The following is a 25,317-nucleotide window of genomic DNA, read 5'->3' on the forward strand; positions in this document are numbered from 1 at the left end:
TATCCAAATTCTAGGACTTCAGGAGCCATATCGCTAGGTTGAGCTGAGCTGGGTCCGGGTGTTTGATCTCTCCACAGTTCTGAGTTAAGAGGTGTGGAGACAGGTGTAATTTTTGGTGCAGTACGACAGACAGTTGTAGCAGTGTGGTGTACCACGGCTGTCTGGCCCACGTTGGAGCAACTAGGATGAGGGTCAGAGAATGCTGCTGTAGTTTGCGTACTACTAGTGGCATGAGTGGTAGAGGTGGAAAAGCGTACGCAAATCTGTTTGATCAATTCATCCATATCGCATTGCCTTTGGACAGTGGGTGTGGATATCTGGCGGCGAAGCTTGGGCATTTTGCGTTTTCGTGGGTGGCAAGTAGCTCCATCTGACGTTCTCCCCACATCTGAAAGAATGGCTGAAAAACTTGCATATGAAGTTCCCACTCGTGGGTCTGTTGTGTTTGACGACTTAACAGATCCGCTATAGTATTTTGTACTCCTGGGACATGTTGGGCTAGAAGGAATATATTCTGAGGTATGGCCCACCTCCATATTTCCTATGCTAGTTGAGATAGTTGCAGGGAGTGCGTGCCTCCTTGCTTCTGTATGTAATACATTGCTGTCATGTTATCTGTGCGGACTAACACAGCTTTGTTTGCTACTTGCTTCTGTAAAGCTTTAAGTGCCAAGAATATTGCTAGTAACTCCAGATGATTGATGTGGGGTAATTTTTGTTGCAGTGTTCACCTGCCTTACATTGTGTGTTGCAGTAGGTGGGCTCCCCGCGTCCGCAGTCAAGATTATCTGAAGAACTGGCTCTAGGAATGGTCGTCCCTTGGAAAGGTTTTTGGTGTTCCACCACTGCAGAGAGCGATGTGTTTGACCGTCTACCAACACTAGGTCTCTTAAGTGACCTTGAGCCTGGTTCCATTGACGTGATAAGCACTCTTGCATTTGAAGTTTTGCATGTGGTACTATGAATATGCAAGAGGCCATCATCCCTATGAGTTGCATGAACACTCGTGCTGGGAGGGAGTGTTGTGGCTGAAACTTTGTTAGTAGAGGTTGCATGCTGGCTATTCTTGCTGGGGTGGGATAAGCTAGCGCTGTTGAAGTGTTTATTGTGGCACTTGGGTACTGTTGTACTTTGGATGGCTGTAGATGAGACTTGGTGTGGTTTATTGTGAACCCTAAGTCGTGGAGCAGCCGGATGGTGGCATGAGTGTGTTTTGCGCATTGATTGTCTGAACTGGCTTTTATGAGCCAGTCGTCGAGGTACGGGAAGACATGGACGTGCTGTCTTCGTAGATGCGCTGCCACCACTGCTAAGCACTTGGTGAATACTGTTGGTGCTGTTGTGACTCCGAATGGGAGTACTTTGAACTGGTAGTGCTGCCCGTCTATTATAAACCTGAGGTACTTCCTGTGATCTTTATGAATGGGAAAGTATGCGTCCCTGAGGTCTAGAGTAGCCAGGAAGTCGTTTTGCGACCAGAGAGGAAGGACTTGCTGGAGTGTGACCATGTGAAAATGGTCTGACTGTATGTATATGTTTAGCGGTCTGAGGTCTAAAATAGGCCTCAGAGAGCCGTACTTTGGGATTAGAAAATACAGAGAGTAAACTCCCTTGTTTTGCTGGTGCAGAGGAACTAGTTCTATTGCAACATTTTCTAGCAGAGATGCCACTTCTTGCTTTAACAGTGACAGATGTTCTTGTGACATTGAACGCTGTTTGGGTGGTATGTTTGGGGGGGTAGATGTTAATTCTAGACAGTAACCTGATTGAATAATTTGCAGTCTGATGTGATGTTGATCCATGCAGGCAGGAAGTGTTGGAGTCTTCCCCCCACAGGAGTGGAATGTTGGGGGGGAAGGGGAGGAAAGTCATTGGGTAGGGGTGGAGGCAGAGCGGGAGGTGCTGTTCTTGCCTCTGCCTTTGTTGTGGTTACCCCTGTAACACCCTCTCTGGTAGCCCTCGGTGAATGTGGATTGGCCAGGGGTTTTGTAAGAAGAGGATGGACTTTCTGAGGAGTAGCCTCTTATGTTGCCTCTGTACGATGAGCGACGAAAAGAACGTCTGGGAGCTCCCATAGATTTTGCAATGTCGGTGTCTTTCTTCATTTTTTCCAAAGACACGTCAACATTTGAGCCAAATAGGTGTGTTTCATCAAATGGATGATTAAGTATGGAGGTTTGCACCTCAGGTTTAAAACCTGAAATACGTAGCGAGGCATGTCTACGTAGTAAGGGCTGGTGTTGATTGCCCTTGAGGCAGTATCTGCAGCGTCTAGGGCACAACGGATGGAAGTATTTGTGATATTTTTACCTTCTTGTAGAAGTTCATTAGCCCTGTTCTTGTATTTGTCTGGTAGGTGCTGCATTAGGGACTCTAGTTCGTCATAATGTGCCCTGTCGTATCTGGCCAGCGAGGCTTGGGTGTTGGCAATGCGCCAGATGTTAGCTGCTTGTGCTGCAGTTCTTTTGCCAGAGGCGTCAAGGAGTTTAGATTCTTTGTCTGGTGGTGAAGCTGCCCCTGTTGTTTGGGAAATACCACGTTTACGTGCATTGGATACCACTAAAGAATCTAATTGTGCCGGCCTTTTAATATAATCTGGGTCTGAAGGTGCAGCTTTATATTTTTTCTCAATGTGGGGATTGAGGACCCTAGCTCTAACAGGGTCTTTAAAAACTTCTGTTGCGTGCTTGATGACGCCCTTAAGCATTGGTAAGATGGTTTTAGACCTGTGTGTGTTGTCAAAGGTGTCTAAGAGGAAGTCTTCCTCCACTGCGTCAGTGTGTAAGTCCACCCCATGATATTGTGCCGCCCTCTGGACTATCGGCTAAAACCTCTGGTGGGGAAGGTCTGGAAGGATAGGCATCATCCTGTGGGACATAAGTCACATCAGGGGTGTTGTAATCATCCCATGGATTAGGTGACTGAGGAGGACTATTAGCCTTTGGTGGGTAATGTGCACCTCCACCTTCATAATCAGAATCTGTGTCTGGATTAGGAGATGGTGAAGGTCAGAGGTCTTCAAACTTTTTTAGGTTGAGCCCCCCCCCAGCTGAATTTTTTTAGATGTCGGGCCCCCCCACCACTTGACAGAAATTTTTGGAATCTGGTACACTACATAATCGACTGCCATCCGCATCTGCATATCCACGCCATACCCGGTAAATAATGTTAAACAGAGTAAGAGTGTTTAGTAAACTGCAGGTTTGTGAAGGGTGTGGTTAAATGACAGAGGCTTATTAACCAGTCCAAATCAAATTTTTCCAAGATAAATTGTGCACAAATTATTTTTACTAGGGATTTACGTATGCAGTTGAGTCATAATGGGACAGTGTTATCTGGAGCAGCCCATTCACCTCCAAAGCAATTACCCTCAATTTAGGTAAATACCTTTCCTTCCATAGCAAGCAAGGAAGTAAAGGCTAGCTCATTTATTTAAAAAAAGGAGGCTCTCACAGGGTGCTGACATCCCTTCCTGTGATACCAATGTGCATTGCTTATGCTTATTAATCCCCCCATTTGTTTTTTTTTTAGGACTTATGCCTTGAGTGGGGGTTTAGGACGCATGTCAGGCTTATGGTTAAAAAATAGAACTAATAAAAACTGAATGATGTTGCCTATTTTTACTTCAGAGCAATGTTCTCTGACAAACTTTGTAGTGATCAAATGAATCTCGGTCCAGCTGCACAGTGAACTGGCAGGATTGCAGTGCATTTAAATTCAGCGGAGGACGACGCAGGTAAGTGCGATGGGTCAGCGGTGGGAAAGTCGACTGATAATGGAATAGGTCAAAATTAAATAAATAAATCCTATTCAGTCCCCCCCTCCCACTCCACTGCCCCACCGCGCTTGCCTGCACCAGCCACAACTGATGTGTGTGCCTCCAGGGAGTGGGTCTAGGCAGAGAGTAGAAAAGACTGTTACAGGCTGAAAGGGTTTATGGTGGATTCCCAAAGGCAGTGCTTAATTAATAATAAACATAAAAGTACAGGTGCCAAAGTTTTTATTACGTCACTTCTGCCAGTATGGTCTCTTGCCAGACCGACTGTTTGCCAGGACTGACAAGTCTTGACCGAACCAATACACGCCTCATTCTTCCTCCACCCTCTTATTTCTGCCTCTGTCTCATTCTTGCAGGTTTTTTTTAAAACTCTGCTTTATCCCTTTGTCTCTGTTTTCTCAGCTTTCTTGCCCTTTTTCCTTCACCCTATTCTGCTTTGCTCTCTCTTGGTCATTTCCATTCACTTAGTACAAATAAAATGGTAGTTGCTGAATTGAGTACACTCTCATATGAGGGAACCTCAGCTGCCAAATCCCACAGTAGCATGAGCCAACTGCCCTTCATTTCTCCCCTAAGCCATTTGTTTTCAGCCTATTATAAAGAAAGATTAGTCTTAAAAGTGTGCTCCTTGAGCACAATGTATAAAAAGCATGAAAATAGCTTCATTAAATGTGCACTTTTGTAATTATTTCAGAAAACCCTGAGTGTAAGGCATGCCCATACTTAATGTAATTTAAAGAGAAACTTTGCTTCCTTACAGTAAAAAACAAACCATCCCGGCACAGTTAATTTCCAGAGCTGAAATGTTTTGCTTTCGGTTTCACAGCACAGGAACATTTCAGCTCTTGGAATTAGCTTTCTGTCGAAATTACGTTGTGCCCCATCGATTAGGAAACAGTGAAAGGTTAGCTCTTACAGTGGAGTTCGTGCCCCCCAGAGATGGTGTGCGCCCCATAGGGGGGCGCGCCCCACAGATTGAAGAACTCTGGTGTAGATGAATGCTGTGGTGGAGGAGTGGTATGGGGAGGTGGAGCAGAAGGGACCCTTAATGGAGAGGTTGCAATGTCTCAATTCTTTGCAGGGGGAGGAGGTACTGGCGCCTCAAGTGATCTTTTCTTTGGAGCCGAGAGTCAATTGTCCCATTTTGGGATTCTTTACAAGAGTCTATCGTTGTGGATCCGGTGTAAAAAGTTCTTGTGAGCCAGGTACATCCTTTGGCGTCTACATTTTCGGCTCCGTAGGTTTTTTAGGCACTGAGTCGGCAGTTGGCTTAGGAATGTGCCCTTTTGAATGTCTTTTGAGGGAATGTGCTATTTCAGTTCTCAGAGTGCGGTTTCGGTGTCGGTGAACTGCTGCCAGTCTTCAGTGCTGTGTGCTTAGGTGTCGAAGCAACGGTCGACGTGGAAGATGGCTTTTTCTTAGGTGTTGGTACTGGGTCCGCACCGGAAGTAGGCTGGCTCGAGGCCGAGCCGCCTGAAGGCTGTGTGGTCTTCTTTGCCGGGCCCGAAGGCGGGGCGTTAGAAGCAGTGTCTCGGTGTGCACCGGAGCCCGAAGGTGAGGGTGTGACCGAAGCCTTTTCAGATGGTGTCGAGGATGGGGTGGGGTCGACGGTCTTACTTCAGAGCCGTTGAGCTGGAGTGACCATCTCGATGTCGGATTCTTCAGCATCTGATGATCCGATACGCTCTTCGGCGTGCTAGTGTTCTGGCACGTCGACGCCTTCAACGAAGATGTCGTCGGGAATCGGAGCTGACGAGCGAGCCATAGTTCTTCGAGCTCGTCGGTCCCGGATCGTCTTCTTGGAGCGGAATGAGGCGCACGTCGAACAGTCTTTGGCCTCGTGCTTCGGTGAAAGGCACAGGTTGCATACCTCATGTAGGTCGGTGTGGGGAAACTTCGACCCACATTGAGGACACTTCTTGAATGGCGTCCTTTCCGAGCCAGAAAGTGAGGCCTAGGTAGGCCCGAAGGCCTTCGTCGACGACTGGAATCAAAGACTTCGAAGTTGGAAGAGATTCGCGTTTTAGATCGCGATCGAGACAATACTGTCGAACTGGGTAAGGATTGCGCTCTGAAGGAAATTTGGTTCCAAACCGGAGCGCAGGAAACACATCCGAGCCCGATGGCGGAAAAAAACTATCTGGGGATGGAGCTGATGACCATGTGCAATGTGGTCCTAAGGAGGAGTCACCTATCTCGTGACTTCCAAAGAACTTTTCAGGACAACATCAAACTGCAAACATCCGGGCCCAACACAAGGTGGCGATCTATGCATAGTGTACAATCTGCAGCTCATATGCCTCGAACATGATTGAATTGAATTAATTGAATTGAGCTTTTATATAGTGCAACTGTCACCCTACGGGTATCCTGGCGCTCAGACTTAGAAAAATCAACCTACACGCAACCGGAGCAACCGTAGGGGCAGTATTAAAGGTCAGTCCTAGGGAAGAGCCAAGTTTTCAGGCTCGTTCTGAAATCCGTCAGCGAGTTGGCCTGTCTAATGTTCTGGGGCAGCCCATTCCATAGTTGGGTGGCCACCACGCTAAAGGCCCTCGCCCCCATCCTGGAGCCCCTTAATCTAGTAGTCGCCAACAGGCCTGTACTAGAAGATCGAAGCTGCCTTTTTGGATTATACCAAGTAAATTTCTCTCGTAACGGGATAGGACCCAAGTTGTACGCAGCTCTAAATACAATGCAAAGTGATTTAAAATGTACCCTTTCCTTGATGGTCAGCCAGTGAAGTTCTCTCAAGGCCAGCACTGTTGAGGACATACGTTGTCTATTCAGCACCATCTTTGCCGCCATGGACTGGACTCTCTGCAACCCCTGAAAGATGTATTGCGGCGCTCCTAGATACAGGGAGTTGCAGTAGTCCAGCCTACTCAGCACTATGTTCCTCACTACCAAGGCGCGCGTATCTTTAGCGAGTAATGGAAGGATCTGGCGTAGCATACGCATCAAGGAAAGGCATACCCCCACAGTCTTGTTAGCCTGTGATTCAATTTGAAGGTTGCTGTCCACCTAGACTCCCAAGTTTCGCACTGTTTTAGCTGGAGTAAGAGGTTCCTCTTCAGGTGCAAGCCTGAACTCCAGAGGTAACTGTTGGGACAATCTGGCCGTGGGGCAGTAAACCACCTCTGTCTTCCCACCATTAAATTGTAGGGAGTTACTCCTGAGCCATCCAGCCGTCTGCCGCATACACTCCTGGAAGAGGTCCATCGGCACTGCTTGTCTCCCCTCAAGGGAGAACACCAGTTGAGTGTCGTCGGCATAGTTGACCAAATCAATGCCGAAAGATTTAATTATAGGGAACAGAGGCTGAAGGTAGATGTGAAACAGGACAGGGCTGACCGCAGAGCCCTGCGGTACCCCATATTGCACTGAAGACTTACTAGAGGTGAAAGGTGCCAGATTCCTGATAGGTAAGATCTCAGCCATTTTAAAGCCTGACCGGACACCCCTATACTCTCCAGCCTTTCCAACAATATTACATGGTTCACCGTATCGAATGCGGCCGACATATCGAGTAGCACCAAAATGGTGTCACTCCCATTGTCGGTTTGCATCCGCAGATTGTCCACTACGGTCGCCAAGGCGGTCTCTGTGCCATGACCTGGACGGAATCCTAATTGGTCCCTATCCAGCAGATGGTTGTCCTCCAGATAACAAGAGAGGCTTTTGCTGACTACTTTCTCCAGGATTTTAATTGGATAAGGCAAGAGAGAAATAGGTCTAAAATTTGCTGGTGTATTGGGGTCTAATGATGTTTTTTTTAGCAGCGGTGTTACTACTGCTAACTTCCATGCCTCTGGAACAACCCCCACTTCCAAAGATTGACTGCAGATTTGTTGTAACCAGGGGAACGTTCCATGGCCTACAGTTTTACAGATTTTATGCGGAAGAGGATCAAGTGGGGAGCCAGAGGACACGCTGTTAGCCAAGATTTTAAAAGAGTCGGCAGTAAGGGCGGGAAATATGTCCAGGGAGATATTTGCCCGGACCACTTCATCTGGTCCCCGGGTGGAATTATCCAGGTCACTGCTGTTATTAAGGTCAAGGTCTCCGACAATTTTCGCAATTTTATCTTTAAAATGAGCAGCAATCTCCTCGCAAAGTTCTTGCGAGGCAGCTACCTTCTTGCTTGTGCCTATTGGGTATGAGAGTTCCTTGACTATTTGAAACAGAGCTTTTGTACTATTGGAGGCTTGTAGAATGGAATTAGCATAGAAGTTTGATTTGGACAGAGCAATAGCCTTTTTATATGTGGCTAATACCAGCTTCAAAGCTATTTTATTTGATACAGTGATACAGAGTAGGTCTTCCTCCATTTCCTCTCCGCTTTCTTACAGGTCGAGCGTAGTAATCTTAATGATATTCCGTTATTTGCACTGGAGCACAAAGATTATCTGGTGGTCTACATCCTTGAACTTAAATGTAAGTGGACTGTGCCAATTAACTGTCAAACTAGAGGCCTCTGCATTTACCAACAAAATATTCTGCAGATGTGGCAAAGTATAATCGAGTTGTTGAATGTGTAGCAACAGTCATCTGCGTGCAGGGATATCCTGTCTAAGCTGTCAGGCAAGCAAAATCCTTTAAGCTTCATATCAGTGCAGATCCATACAGCCAGCAGCTTTATCGGCAGGGTGAAGAGGAAGGGGAAAAAAGGGCACCCCTGTTGGATGCCTCTTTCTATATTGTAGTAGTCGGGAAGCACTCAGTTAATCCAGACCTGTGCCCAAAGGGCTGTATAGAGAGCAGTGACAGCAGCCAATTAATGCAGGCCAAAATTCATTTTATGGAGCACGGATAGTAAAATGTGCCCGTTGATGGTGTTGAAAGCCTTTTCGAAATCAATCGGGGTAGGGTGGCTGAACTTCCCAGGTCACTCCTTCTTCTATCCAGGCACATAAATCATCAGCCATGGCGAAGAAGTGGACCTTATGTTGGTGGGCTGCCAAGAGCACATAGGTAACATGCATTGCTCTCACTTTAACTGTTACAGAAGCAAAGGTTTTACACTGTTGTTGGACCCTGGCAGTGTAATCCGTGAAAATCATTACTCTGGCAGATTGTAGTAGGAGATTTTGTTGGGCATAAGCTACCCTAAAAATAGCGCCCCTGTCCAGAAAACTCAGAATACGCAGTATGACAGGGCGGGGTGTGGCACCAGGGGGGTGTTTAGCAGGGAGGATCATGTGTGCTGAAAACAGGTCCTTCCCCTATACCCAAGACTTGAACCACTTGGAGAAGGGGTTTTCGGGGTGCATCTCATTCAAATCTTCCGGGAGCTCTAATAGGGGCAAGTTGTGCAGCCTAGATCTTTCCTCAGCCGCCATCCTTTGTTCATGGTTCCAGTTGCAAAGCTATTTCTCAGAGTATAGAAAAGTCTTTTGTAAGGAGACGCAAGTCATCTTCCACTGAGGAGACCCTAATTTCAACCTACCATGCATTCTGACACTCTGCAGAGGTCTTGACCCAACAGCGAGATAGAAGACTCCATCCCATCCATCCTTACCTCAACAGCCACTCTAAATTCTCGTATAAGATGTAGGAGTTTGCTCTTAGCGAGGGGTCTCCTTCCTAGTTCATCTGGTCTATGCCACCCACTTCACTTCGAGCCACTGCCTGGGTCTCACCCAGCTTCGTAAATCATTCAATCTTCCCCTGAGAGGAGGCCACCAACCCCTTTTCACCATGTCAATGGGTTCAGGTGCAGCCTCCAGGGCTGCACTTGTGCTTGTCAGCTGGGGGGGGGGGGGGGGGGGGGGGGGAAGACATCAACGGTGCCAAGTGGTGTGGAAGTTGTTGCTTCAAGAGCAGGGGATTGGTGGGTGGCTAGCAAGCTGTCCTCAGGACTCAAAACCAGCAGGTTTCAGTGGGGCCCCTACCAGGTTCAGTGCAGAGCTGTGGTGGCACCAGATCTCGGGCCCAGAGGGCCTGTGTGTCAGTTATTTGCATGGCTGGTGTTTTGGGCCCATTTACTGAAAGGATGCAAAGATAGAGGTCTCAACTCAGCTGTCCCTTGTCCGGACCATAAAGAGCGGAGGCTGTAGTGCCACCGGAGTCTGGAAATGGAAAGGGCTCGGCCAACTCCCAAGACCCACCCCCCTAACCCAGATCAAACCAGTAGAGGAGGGGGGGGGAGTGGGTAAGAAGGAGATCACACAGCCTCCTAACTCTTGGCCACCAGTCCCATCCTGCCCTGTACCCCTATGCATCCCCTCAGTGAGCACTAGCACACTGCTCCTGTCCCAGAGTGGCAGGGAAGACTTGTCGTGCCTCTACCCTTCTGGGAAGACCACTGCCAATCAGATAATGCCACACTCAGGACCCGGTTTCAGACCCACAGGCTGGTTCGTCTCTCTGGTGGGGAGCAGAGACTTTTCCACTGCTTCCCAGGTGTGGGATCAAACGGATCGGCAAAACATTGGGTGTAAAATGATCCAGTTTCATAGGATTATGGGCAGATTATGGGAACTGGTTGGAGCTTTATGAAGCTGTGCCCACCATCTTAGATGGTCAGGCCACGCCGCAGATGCATCTGTTTTTGATGATACTTTGTGCCCCTGTACCTGTACTGGGAATGGTAAAATTTCTTCTCCTCCAAACCTTAAAAATCTCTTCTCTTTTTTTCATCCTTTCAATTTCATCATTGGTGTGAGAACCAAAGAGGACAGCTTCAGTAAATAACAGATTTGTGATCTTAAACTTAGCATCTGAATTCAAAGTTGTTAATACAAGCCAGAACGCATGACGTAGGGAGACACCATGGTAGAACTGAGGCAGCCAGGTCTCCTGAATCATTGTCTACACTTAAGATGTGATTAAATACTAGTTGTCCTTCCTGAACAAAAGACCTGTCACATAGCTCTTGTCAAATCATCTACAAAAAAAATGAATGCCTCCCACAAGGCTCTATCTTACGTTTCCAACAAGTCAGAGGTGCTTGCCGTCTTAAAGGGTATAGCTGCTGAGCCACAAATTTCTTGTCCTGAAGAATCTATTTGCTTTCTCTCTTAGATGGGGCAGAAGTTTCTTAAGTGTAAGCATGTCTTTTTCTCAGTTCTGAAATTATAACAGAATTGGGCTTAGTTTCTTGACTCAAATAGATTGGATCCTGATCCAAGGATTTGTATTATTTCATGAATCTAGGAGTGGCGGATTTGATGGTAGCTGGGACCAGGAACCTTTACTCAGATAGCTCTGTGAACCCTAGAGCCAATGGCTGTAGGGACCCAGGACAGACTCCTGGTTGTATAGTCTCCAATATAAGAGAGACCGCAATCTGAGGAGCTTCCACCTCAATGCTTAATTTTGCTTTTCCCCTTAGCAAGACGTTCTGAAAAGTACCAAAATTATATATCGGAGGTGTGCCCACAGGAGATGCTACTGGCGTAGTCAGAGTATATGATTCGTATGAATTAGTGGTGCCTTGAAGAGGAAGAAGAAATTTACAGCATTCTTTCTCCAGCATACCTTCGGTGTAGTACGAGGAGGCACTCAGTACGGAGATGGTGGAGAAGGTTATGGTGGTGTGTTAAACCTGGGAGACACTGAAAAATGCTCCTTAGCACCACAACTGCCTTGGTGGAAGTCTTAATGATTCAAGAGGTTCTTGAATAGTGACCTCCTCTGGAATCATCTTTCCAGGAAATGTAGGTGACAAAGGAGTGTCTGTTGGTAGTAATCAATGCCTTGATGAAGATCTTATTGATATAGATATCGCTGACGATGATACTCGAGTCAACCACAGTGATGCTGATGTGAAACTCCTCTATGGAGAGAGTGTAAGTGCCGAGCCTTGTTGTGAGGTCAACCTCGAACTGTGCTCTCCGGTGTGGCAGGAGAGCCTGGAGCGGTGGTGGTGGTGATGTCTCTTCTGCTTACTTTCTTTACATCTTCCTCTGTGCAAGTCCTTTTCACAAGAGGACACATACTCAGTAGAGGGGGACACCTCTATGGCTTTTTCGGTTTATTATTGCTCTGCCCTAAGATTGTTCAGCTTTCCTCATAGGTTAATTCCCTCTTGATCCTTCAGGGCACTTTGTGTCATCTTTTGACAAAATGTGCACTCCTTCACACAATGGGAATAGGGTAGACAGCCCACACAGAGAAGGGACACTGTACAAAATGTCAGGGCATATTGAGAGACAAAATCTCTTAAAAATTAAGGGGAATGCTCACAGATGTTTTAAATGTTGAATGAAGGTGAACATTTTTACAACTTGAAGAAAATTCCTCATAACAAAAATGGAAGTGGAAACCTTGAAGTGCTCCAAGATTTGCTCAACATGAGAAAGCAAAAAAAGGCTTTAAAGCAAACTGCCAGTACAGTGCATACTGGGAAATGGAATAAATAGGCTCCTTAAAGCAGCAGTGCATGCGGTCTCAGCTTATGCATTTTTGGTATAACATGCACCTTTTCCTTCATGTTTCTCGCTCTCCTAGGGGAAGTTTAGAAGTTAATATTGTTATTTAACAATATCTTTCACCTAGGTGCTTCGATGTTGTCTGTGTACCATATAAAAGGAAGACTTTCCAAAATTAAAAATGCAGCAAAAGCTGACACAGGGAATCCTGCATTGAAACCTGTCCCCCAAGTGGGTCTTTGTGACTGTTCACCCAGGTCCCAGTGGGGGGCCCTCAGTGTACCTGTAACGGAGGAAGGGCGACTGGTCTGCTTTTTATTTGGGAGGGGGGCAGGGGGGACCTGCTGCCACATTCCTGGCTATACGCCACCCTCTGATCGCTACTGTTCTTCAAGGAGACCTCAGCAGAGCCCGGCGTCACTCCCAGTGTTCTGCAGCACAGGCCGGACCAGGCAGCACCAGTCTTTCCAATGTTCTGCAGTTTTCCTGGGGCCGAGATGATGAGCCTGGGGCAGTAGGGTATCAGCAAGCTCCAGCAGGCAGGCCAACCAACGAGTTCAGGAGCTTGGTCTCATCTTGTGTCTCTCCGTCCTCTGCTTCAGCAGTTGGAACCTCCTATGCCCTGTCTGCATCATGGAAACAGCAGCCGAACTCGCACAGCAACAGCCAACAGCCCTATTCACGCTTCCCAGTCTTTCAGGACTTCTGGCGGGTGATGCTGGCGGCAGGGGTTCTAGCCATGAAAGATCAGGATACTTGTAGGGAAAAAACTGCACAGATCACGGAGCCGAGTGACTGACTCAGTCACCTTCTAGGCCACGCCAACCCTTCGCCGGTTTCAAATATTGATTGGACCATCCTACATTTGTGACTAGCACTGAGGACCCTGCAATGCTGAATTCAAATAAGAGGAATAACCTCTGCACATGTAGTGAAGCTAATGCTGGAGTAGATGGGAAAAAGGATCAGGTGTGGGGTAAGGACTTTTGATTGGGAATCAGTTATGTAGTTTCCAGCAAAGGAAATACTTTACTGCTTCTTCAGTGTACCAGGCTAACTTGATCCAAAAATACAGATCTAGGGGTAACATAAATGTTATGAAGATGTTGTTTTCCTTAAAAGGGAAGTCCAAGCCTCAAGTTTGTCTTTGAAGTACAGTGGAGGTTAATGCCCTTTGAACTTTCAAGTAAAGGGCACTTCATTGCCATGTATCATTGAAGTTGTTCTTACAAACACAATAATGAATACCAAATACAAAATAGCTGCATTTCTTGATCATTTACACAGTGGATTTCATACCTTGGTGAAATCCACGGCCTTCAAAAAATATGCTCGAAATCACATGGCAGGACAAGAATCTATAGACAAATCCAGAAATTTCAGGCTATCCAATGCCATGTATGAATAGTTGGTTCAGTTCTTTATTTTTTGCATTCTGAGTGCAGCAATTTTGTTCGACCAATTGCAAATGCAGGATCAGAATATCAAGAAACAAAACAAAAACGAATAAGCAATTCAGATGTGACATGAAACAACCTGACACTCCTGAGAAACAACATTGCAATACAGATGGCCTGTTTATCCCAGAACACTGCATACAGACTCAGGCAGTGTTCCTTTACCTCGCATGGTAAATTGCTTGTTGAGATGTGCTTTCTGGAATGATCTTATTAAAACTGTTTTCGGTGTTTATGGAGCTAGGAGTTGCATATTCCACAGAGGAGGAAAATCTACAAGGGTATTTCCTCCTTTTAGTATTATAAACAAAACTACAGAATACCCTGGGGAAACTCGCATGGCACTTATTCTTGGTAATTTATAGGACTGGACAAAGGCACTAGACAGGTGCTGGTACAGGTCTATTTACTGTTTGGGTTAACTATAACCCCATGTTTCTGACTTTCAACCATATCATACAGCAAAACTAATAAAATAACTGGTTGATTAGTAGGTACATTTTAACTTTCCCTTTAGGTCCCTCTCAACTGACCTTCCCCCTCACAACCACCCGCACCACCAAATATAGGGATTCCTAGTGGAGGCATGATTACATTCAATACAAGAACTTCCTTAACTTGTAAGTCTGAGCCCCACTCATGAATGAATGAATGAATGAAAGGCAATTTATAGGGCCCAACTTAGCCCAAGGGCATCAAGGCGCCAGACAAAGCATGTATTAAATGACAGTCTCGGGTCACCGGGTCCATGGTTAGAGATAGGCCTCTCGAAAAAGCAGGCTTTTCAACTTCTTTCGGAATAGTAGAAAGGATGATTGCCCTACCAAAGCAGGGGGAAGGGAGTTCCAAAGTTTAGGAGCCAAGATGGAAAAGGCTCTACCTCCCCATTTAGTCTTAGAAAATCTGGGAATTAGGAGAAGATTTTTGGAGGAAGATCGAAGGGCTCTGCCTGGGAGATAAGGGACAAGAAGAGACCTGATACCTTCTGGTCCCGAACCATGGATAGCACCATGGGCGAGACAGAGAAGTTTGAAGGCAATCCTAGACTGGACAGGAAGCCAATGAAGGTCTTTCCTGGCTGTGGATGCAGATGAACGCCTGGGGAGATTTAGAACCAACCTAGCAGCGGCATTCTGAATCATCTGTAGGGGGTAAATTAGATTCTTATTCATGCCTGCATACAATGCGTTACAATAGTCGAGCCTTGACAGGACCAAGGCCACAGTGGCCTGCTTCCTCGCCTCAGGAGAAAGATAAGATCCAATCTTCCTGAGGGTCCTGATGATACCGCAGCAGGTGGACACAGTCCTACTGACCTGAAGGTCGAAGGAGAGATTGGTATCAATCAGGACCCCCAGATTCCCAGCCGCGTTGGAGGGAAGAGGGCAGTCCCCAAGAGAGTCCGGCCACCAGTTCCTGGAAGAAACATGCCCCTTTGTGGTGGTTAAGGGCCCAGCGTCCTTTACCATGTTACACTAAGAAGAGGTCAAGATCTGGGACACTAAACAGTCTATGTTAAGCAGTATTTGTAGCATCAACAAAAATAGATTTCCAATAAGTTTCCCTGGGGTATTCGGTTGTTCTTGTACTACCAGACCTAAAAGAGAAATACCTCTGGCGTTGTCCATCAGGTGTGAAGCTGAGTAATCATCTGAATGTCCTAGGCTGAATGCCGACCACTTTTGCATTCGGCTACGACCAGTCTCTCTCTTTGCGATGTGAGAGATGTGCTCAGCCCTTATATTATAAACTCCTAGATTGTAAAAATGTGAAAAAAGACAGGTTGGGAAAACCTGAAAATCGCCTCATTACTACTACTACTTAGGCTGGGATCCGTGGTGAAGGGCTGGCTGCAAACCTCATCCATGCACTTCTTGCAGTCCCTTTGCAATGGAAAAATAAAATAGGCATTCAGTGAATGGCAGGGGGCAGAGTATGCTGCAGACTCCTGCACCAATGTATATTCCTACCTGTGCCCATAGAAACATTGACAAGATGGATGCTGTCCCTCATGGCATCAATAATTTCTGACTACAATTGTGGAGGAAACAAGCCATTAGCATTCTCAAAAAGTGGAAAACCCCTTCGTCCACACTGACAGTCTAAAAGAAATTACTGACTGTCAATTTACCTATAGCACATTGCGTCTGGGAGTCTGCGGCTAAAACATCTCAGATTTTCAGTACAGTGGGTTTTGTGACCTCAAAACCTTTAGCACATCAGGTTCTAAGTTTTGTCAATACATAAAAACTGTAGCTTTCGACTCTGCCCTGTGAAAACATTTTTGTATATTAACCATACACCTATAATAACCCAAAACATGCCATGGAAGAAAACTTTTAAATATCCCACGTTTCAACATCACCTACCCCTTTTACTCCTTTTAAATCTCCCTTCAGCAAACTGTCCAGTGGAAAAGTGATTATGTTGTTCATATTCTGAATCTACAATAGAAAAAACAAATGAAATAAATTAAACAGTATGAAAATTTCATGGACTTAGTCAACACAATAAAGGTTTAAAAATGACTTTAAAAATACAAATGGCTTAGATCTCTTCAATGCAATATATATAAACATACACGTATGTAAATAAAAAAAGTAAGTAATACAAATATATTGCCTCATTATTATTACTTAGGCTGGGTGATATATCGATATAGATATAGATATATATATATATATATATATATATATATATTTTTTTTTTTTTTTTTGACACTGACGAAGGCGGAAACGCCGAAACGCGTTTGCTAACTGACTACCGAGGGAGTTTAATGAATAAAGACTTGGCTGACCTACGCCACATTTGCTTTGAGTGCTCTCATTCCTTGAAACCCGGGAGCTTTGGGGTTTCTGAGTTTTGCCAATATATATATATATATATATATATATATATATTCACAGAAAAAACCATAGGTTATAGACCATATATAGTTAGGAATTTGCATTTACAAAACCTTGAAAATTCACTGAAAAAACCATAGGTTATAGACCATATATAGTTAGGGATTAGCATTTAAAAAACCTTATTTTATTTGCACAAAACCATTGAAATTCCATATATAGTTAGTTGCACTAACTATATATCGCGGACCCGCAATCCACTGCTAATGATGTCACATATTACATCATTCATGACATGGTCAGTGACATCACTGATGACATCACTGATGACATCTCAAATGACATCACTGATGACATCTCAAATGACATCACTGATGACATCACTGACATCTCATTTGACATTACTGATTACATCACTGATGATATCATTTATGTGATAATACATCTTCAGACTCTAATATAACCTTAGATACACTCAGTGTAAACAGGCACTCACAGACTGTCACACATCCATGGAGTTACTCAGTCATGCAAAGAATCAATCACATCTCCATTTCCTCAACTATACAGTTATACACACCTTACTTATTCAAACGTATAGTAAAACATATTTACTCTCTGATGTCACATATTACATCATTCATGACATGGTCAGTGACATCACTGATGACATCACTGATGACATCTCAAATGACATCACTGATGACATCTCAAATGACATCACTGATGACATCACTGACATCTCATTTGACATTACTGATTACATCACTGATGATATCATTTATGTGATAATACATCTTCAGACTCTAATATAACCTTAGATACACTCAGTGTAAACAGGCACTCACAGACTGTCACACATCCATGGAGTTACTCAGTCATGCAAAGAATCAATCACATCTCCATTTCCTCAACTATACAGTTATACACACCTTACTTATTCAAACGTATAGTAAAACATATTTACTCTCTTATACAATCCTTGATACAAGTTCACAATGATTCATACAGCCACTCACACATTCACTGGCTCTTATGTTCAGTTATTTATATATGTCAACTCTCACATGGAGTGTGTTTTACATATGTACTTACTTTGACATGTAGCACTGAGATATCCATTCACTCACCAATATACTCATGCACACAGTCAACTGTCCATACAGCTGTTTCTACATGCACTTTTGAACCCATACACCTAGGGAATCAACTGCTCACACATCTATGCACAGAGTTATACACCTCCCAGCCACCCACACACATACTCAGTCTCCCATACAAATACTTGGGCAACCATTCAATAACCCATATAGTTACTGATATAGCTACTGATTTAAACATGCAGCAGTTTACAGAACAACATAAATAATGATTGCCAAATTAAGACACTTTAATCACTAACCCATACACTCAGTGAGACACATTTAATCATTCTCTCATACAGTCAGTCATGCACCTACTAAATCCTTCATCCAGACACTTATACATCCACTCATTCTTCAATATGTAAGACATATTTTAACTTTACAGAAACATACAGTCACTGGGTGTTGTCATCAGTGATATCATCAGTGATGTCATTTGAGATGTCATCAGTGATGTCATCAGTGATGTCACTGACCATGTCATGAATGATGTAATATGTGACATCATTAGCAGTGGATTGCGGGTCCGCGATATATAGTTAGTGCAACTAACTATATATGGAATTTCAATGGTTTTGTGCAAATAAAATAAGGTTTTTTAAATGCTAATCCCTAACTATATATGGTCTGTAACCTATGGTTTTTTCAGTGAATTTTCAAGGTTTTGTAAATGCAAATTCCTAACTATATATGGTCTATAACCTATGGTTTTTTCTGTGAATTTCATTGGTTTTTTAAAAGCTAATATCTATAGCTGTAAAATATATTCTTTATTAAGTGACGTATCACGTAGCCCGTGAGACGCCTCATGATGCATCGCATAACCGTGACGTATCGTCTCTGCAGCGCAAACCAAACCCAAAACGTAAGCGCGCCAGAACACGCTTAAAGATATATATATATTTTTTTAACCTTAATTAGACAAAATCCACACGTGCACATATCACAAACGTTCAAAAAACACAATATGTCGGACTCCCGTTACGCTGCCGGTTAGCTGCCCGGTTAACGTACCAGGAAGCACCTTTACCGCGAAAAATCGCAATTTATTTTTTCTTTTGCCCCGCAGGGAACTTTAATTGCCCCCTCATCAATCCTAGGGGTTCAGGAGGGGTCTGCCTTACCCCTTTCATTCATTTACACCTTTTTTTTTTCCACCTCTTGTCTCTCGATCCTACCGAGAGACAAGATGGCGGCCGCTCTGGACTGTTTACAATGTTGACAGCCAATCAGCTACTCCTCAGGATTTTTTTTTTTTTTGGGCCCCGCGTGGTTTTATAATATCCCCCTCATCAATCCTATGGGGTCAGAAGGGGTCTACCTTGCCCTCTTTCCTTCATTTCCCCCTTTGTTTTGGTCTCCTCTTGTCTCTTGATCCTACCGAGAGACAAGATGGCGGCCGCTCCGGACTGTTTACAATGTTGACAGCCAATCAGCTGCTCCTCAGACTCCCGTTACACTGCCGGTTAGCTTCCCGGTTAGCTGCCCGGTTCGCTTACCAAGACGCGTCTCTACTGCGAAAAAATCGGATTTTTTTTTTTTTGGGGCCCCGCGTGGCTCTATAATATCCCCCTCATCAATCCTAGGGGGTCAGAAGGGGTCTACCTTGCCCCCTTTCCTTCATTTCCCCCTTTGTTTTGGCCTCCTCTTGTCTCTCGATCCTACCGAGAGACAAGATGGCGGCCGCTCCGGACTGTTTAGAATGTTGACAGACACCGGAGGGCCAATCAGCTTCGCATCGCAAAGTTCCGATACGCGAAAAGTTCGCTAACCGGATCGCTGCCCGGAGCGCTGTTACAGATATATATCTTGATTTAAACGTTAATTTCTCAAAATCCACTGAAGCACATAAATTGAGACCTAGCAAAGGCACATCGGGCTAACAGTCCCTACAATTTTGCCAAGTTTCGTGGAAATCCATTCAGCCGTTCGGGCTAAAAGTGAGTCCAACCGCCCTATGGAAATTAACATGGGAAAAACGCGTTTTGGGACCCCCTTTTTTTCTCGGCCCCCCTTGACGAACCCCCCCCAAATTTCCAGGAGCTGCTCAGAAACAAAATGTGCCATTTTCCTGAAAATTTCAGCCGATTCCGTCCACAAACGCCAAAGTTATTAGACATAGAATTTTCAGAAATGCCATAGGGAAAAAATCCTAACTATATATACCTACTGGCGACCGCCAGTAGGTAATATATATATATATATATATATATATATATATATATATATATATATATATATATATATATATATATATATATATATATATATATATCTCGAATATGATAAACGGAATCTTACTCGGCCAATGAATCATTCAAGTAATGATATATATCTATATATCTCTATATATCTCTATATATATATATATATCACATCACAACGAAATTTGTACCACTTGTGGTCAGACAAAGAGCTACGCCAGTTTGGTTTTTCACGAAAGTGTTTATTCAGGCAGAGGCAAAAAGATGTGTCTCGACCTCACACAGGATCTTGATCCCATGACCATAGTTTGTTACTCGAGTATTTTAAGAGTCTCACATAGGACGCATGGTGCATAAACATAGAAGAAAGTGAATTGGAATGTAGTTTTGTAAACAAATTAAAACTTTAAAACGTTTCACAATTCTGTTCTGTTTAAATTGTCACAGAATAATAATTTCAAACTAATTTATAATACATATCATTTTCGGGTTGTTACTTTTTTGCAGCACATTATCATTTTAAAGACACTAGTCACAGGGTAATTTCATTCATTTTATATCTTAATGCTATCATACGTTTAATGTATTGCATTGTAGATCGTATCTGATGCTATTATGATACTGATAAGTGATCACATATTTCCACAACAATAAAAGCATAGTACCCAAAGTGATGCTTTCGCACACCTTCTACATGACAACTACAATTCCTGTTATTCAGATGTATAGATCTGATGCACTATAAATGGCTGATCCACTGGGATAGAGTCTCATGCTTTAGTAGCTATATTACTCATTGTTGTGTTCTATTTTATCATTATACAATCATGATTGTCATGCGTCACATTACATTACTATTGATTATTCTGAAATGAGAGGTGATTGTACCGAAGGGGAAGCCTGATCGGAGGACCGAAGGCTATGTTCCACAGCTCGGGATACCAAATTCTCTGAGCCAGTCCGAAACCACCAGAATGACGTGACTCCGGGCATTCCTGATCTTCATAAGAACTCTGTCCAGGACTGGTATGGGCGGAAAGGCATACAGGAGGCCTGAGCTCAACACTTGTCCAAGCGAAAGCTGCCTTGGAAACTCCCGCGTGCAGATCTGCTGGCATTATGGGGTCTCAGTGGTGGAGAACAGATCAAACCAAGGCTCTCCCCACTGCTGAAAAAGACCTGTGCCATTTCCGGAAGTAGACGCCATTTGTGTATCATTTGGTTAGTTTGTCCGCCTGAGTGTTCAGAGAGCCCACTAGGAAATGCCCTGATTTTCCAGCAAAGTCGAGGGATGCAGGGCCTCTTGACAAAGGGTCCACAGCCCCACCCTCCCTTACTAGTTGCAGTACCACATGGCGGTGGGGTTGTCCGTGAACACCTGCACTAGCCTGCCCTTGATGGAGGGTAGAAAGGCGTTTAATGCCAGTCGGATCTACCAGAGATCTAATAGTTTGATATGGAGTCTGGATTCCGCCAGAGACCTCTGATCTCCACCTCTCCCGGATGGCCATCTCATCCCAGGAGTGACGCATCAGTTACCACTGTCAAATCTGGTTTAAGAAGAAAGAGTTCTGCTGCTGACCTAACTGCGGATTGTAATCTACCGCTGCAGATCTCTTGCACTTCCCTTCAATATCTTGACCAAGTGGGAGAGATTTTCCTGATGGTGCTCCCACTGGAACTTCAGGTCCCACTGCTGAGCCGCATATGTCAGCAGGTATGTGTTGCCAGCAGGAGGCCATGAGGTCTAGCAGCCTCAGAGTCAGTCTCCCAGAAATCCAGGATAGAGGCCGAAACATCGATATCATAGCCTGAATACCCTGGATTCGCAGTTTGGGAGAACAGACCCGAAACTGCACCATGTAAACAACAGCTCAGAAGAAAGGGAGCGTCTGAGAAGGAGTCCAGTGTAACTTCTGCAGGTTGATAGTAAACCCCAGCAAATGCAAGAGGTCCACCATAGTCTGGAGGCGATACAGACCTCTTTGACTTCTTGCACTTCTTACGATGGGACTTACCAGAGTGGCCCAACGAACTCGAGTGCAACAAAGGTTTCAGGCTCCGTGATCGCTCCCAGGAACTTCCTTTCGACCAGGATTGAAATTGTCGTAGCGTTGCAAGTTGAGTAACCAGGAGCTTGAGGGAGCACTCCTTCAAGGCCTTCGGGTTCATGGCATGGCAATCAAAGAAGGTCTTCGGATCATGACTGAGGCACCAAAGGTATCTAAGATGCAGGTTGGTCACCGACATCAGTTGGTGGCAGGCACCGCAGGGCTTGAAGTAGGTCTTCTGGTATGACATCCCTGCCACACCAGCAGAAGATCTCTAAAAACACTTCGACAAAAGGCAAAAAACGTTTAGTCAAAAAATGACCAAGGGATAGCTCTCTTCGGTTCTGCCCTGACTGAAAAGAACGGGCGTCAGCTCGCTGGGTTGGTGTCCATATAGGTACTGTACACGCCACTTCCTGTGCGAAAGACACCAAGCAGAGCTAACTGATGCTTCCTACTGGTGCGCAGAGGTACTGCTCACAAACATTTCCCAAATCCAGTCTGACTCTAGGGATAATTCTAAGGTAAGGAATCTGCAGCTAGAAGTCTCTACCACATGAGGAAGGGAGAGGAGTTGGCCTAACGGCTAGGGCGGTGGACCTCGAATCTGGGGAACTGGGTTTGAGTCTCGGCAATGACGCGGAACATCCTGTCATTCTATGCAAATCACTTAATCTACCCATGCCTAACAAAAAATGAATGTGTCCTCATGTAATGCAACTGGTGCTATGTAAAGCGCTCTGATACCCGATTCGGGTCAAGTTCGGGCTATATAAAAGTCTGAAAAAAAATATATATGTTTAAAAACACGAACTGTACACATTCAGCAGTTAGGCAACCAAAAATGAAGGACATTTTTTTTGTACTTCAGAAGTGTGATGGAAACAACGATTTTAATACAATCATAACAATTCAAGACCATTTACTAGGTGATGCATAAACAATATTCACTGAAACCGGATCACCACACATTATCATTTGTGTGCAATATGGGTTTATCAGTAAAACTGTATGTCCGTGCAAATTTTCTGACCCTTTCAACGAAAGATGTGCTGTCTGTAAATGATAATGCGCTACCACACAATGCTTTAGTTACATACAAAATTGCTCACGTCACGGTCTTTAAAGCTTGGTGGGTTGCATACGTTTTTCATACTAAATAGTGGGTTGTGGTTCTAAATAGTTTGGGAAGCACTCCTCTAGAAGAAGAGGAAGTCATGAAGGAAGGTGATTGAGGTCTAGATCGACACCTAGGTCTAGATGAGCAACTTGAAGATGAGGTATGGATAGATCAACTGGAGTTACAATAATGGCTCTGAGACCCTCCCTTGAACTTGATTGTGATCTTGCTGATTGTTTATGAAGATACATAGGTCATGGAGATATCCTGGGTGGATAACAACAAGCGCCAAAGCTGACCAGGCTGGCCAAGTCCTCAATGGTTTTGGAGGTGGCACTGGAGGAGCTACTTGTTGATGAGAATACAAATGTGCTGGTGGTGAAAGAGTTGTCATCGCTGGATGATGACATGAAAGTTGGGTAACAGGAGTTGGTAAAGTCAGAACAACCAGTGGAAGCAGAGACCTGGGAGGAGATTATGCTCTAGTGTACTCCGAGTCAGACGCAGCCAGTAATCTCCTCCCCATTATCCTTCTGAGCAACCCTGAAGGTTTTTCAATAGAAATATAAGTCTGTGTGCCTTGATGTCATAGTATGCCTCAACGTCCAATGCCGTGACTTTTTCAAGTGCTTAATGTCAAACAGGGATGACTCCAACGTTCCACCACTTCTTGGATCTCACACTTAGTTTTCAGAGGCAGGAGATGAAACACTAACAGGAGGATGCTTAAGAACCCGAAAAAGGGGTACCACATACAAGCTCTGAAGTTCCAGCAGAGATATATTCGTAGACCTTTGAGGATGATCTCCATAGTATATTTGCCAACCTTCTGGGCATACAACAGGTTGAGAATGTGATACAGTGAAACAGGCCTACAGGCTCTCACTTAACAAAACCAGATTCAAACCCAGTTCTTGAGCTACTTTGATGCCTGTGATCCCTTGCTCATTGCACCATCAGGATTCAAGCAAGCCGGGCCGAAGACGGCTGAAATGCCAGAAACCGGTCCCCGGAAGCTTGTTTCCTTCCCAGTGAAAGAATTGGCTTGGTAGTTTGGTTTGCCCTGTTCCCATGATGCACTGGGCCAGGGACAGACTAATTTGCATATAGCCAGGTTCTGAGCTGGGATGGTGCAGTGAGCTAAAAAACGGTGTTGGATTAAGCCCTGATCTCTTGACTGGGTGAGAGTATTTTGCTTAATTCAGAGACTCTGTCCATCACCACCCCCTGTTGTTTAATTATTTTGTCCACCATAACCGTGGAAGGGTATACTCAGACGTGAGTCCCTTGCTCATTGCACCATCAGGATTCAAGCAAGCTGGGCCGAAGACGGCTAAAATGCCAGAAACCAGTCCCCGGAAGCTTGTTTCCTTCCCAGTGAAAGAATTGGCTTGGTAGTTTGGTTTGCCCTGTTCCCATGATGCACTGGCCCAGGGACAGACTAATTTGCATATAGCCAGGTTCTGAGCTGGGATGGTGCAGTGAGCTAAAAAACGGTGTTGGATTAAGCCCTGATCTCTTGACTGGGTGAGAGTATTCTGCTTAATTCAGAGACTCTGTCCATCACCACCCCCTGTTGTTTAATTATTATGTGGTCAAATTCCTGGAACAAGAAAGATCCCCAAGGTCAGTGGTGTAAGAAAAAGAGACGCTGTGGGGGACCAAAAGGCTATTGCTGTACCCAGATTTGTGCATGCAGACTCTGGCTATGACGAAAGATCTTCACTAGTAAACAAGGTCTGATATGGGTTAGCAGTATCTGGGGGCTACCCAGTGTGACTGAAAACTGAGTGGCCGGGTAAGTAATAAGTGTTGCCTCAAGTGGCCTTTTTTTGATACCCTAAATTCAGTGCATATCTGCACTGCTTTGATGGTTTCTGTGAAAGTTCCCTAAAGAAGGCAGGGTTTTTTGCAGATTTAATTCTGCTCCCATGTTATCCCTTTCTTTTATTGCGTCAGCTCTGCATTCCTTTTCCGTAGTTGCTCATATTTTGGATTCAAATCGAAGCATGCCCATTTCGTATTCATGCTTTTGGGGTTTCATTTTTTAGTCGGATAGCACAAAATGTGGTAGTTATGTTTATTAAGGTAATGTGTACCAACATGGCTTGATTGTTTCTTAATAAAAACAGATGATTCCCAAAATGTTTTGCTACGGCTATTGTAGAGCAAGCAGAACCCTGGTGTGAAACCAAAACATTGCAATAATCGACTGAACTGAATGCAAGGACATGAGAAGAGCATGGAAAATGACATCATGTAGACAGAAAACTACTTCTTAATCCTGTCCATTAAGTATAATGGTTCCCCATCATCATTCTACAACTTAGCTTGTACATAT

At 44.6% G+C, this 25,317-nt stretch overlaps 1 protein-coding gene across 2 annotated transcripts in view; it reads right to left on the minus strand.

Moving 5' to 3' along the window:
- Positions 1 to 25,317, minus strand: part of ASAP2 (ArfGAP with SH3 domain, ankyrin repeat and PH domain 2) — a 1,186,778-nt gene that overhangs the window by 902,022 nt on the left and 259,439 nt on the right. For both annotated transcript variants that reach the window (XM_086926365.1, XM_086926364.1), the window contains exon 4: positions 15,980 to 16,054. In XM_086926365.1, coding sequence (XP_086782491.1) covers positions 15,980 to 16,054 — 75 coding nt within the window. The remainder of the gene's footprint in view (positions 1 to 15,979; positions 16,055 to 25,317) is intronic.

This window comes from Lissotriton vulgaris, chromosome 6, assembly GCF_964263255.1.
Source record: "Lissotriton vulgaris chromosome 6, aLisVul1.2, whole genome shotgun sequence".
Classification (NCBI taxonomy): domain Eukaryota; kingdom Metazoa; phylum Chordata; class Amphibia; order Caudata; family Salamandridae; genus Lissotriton; species Lissotriton vulgaris.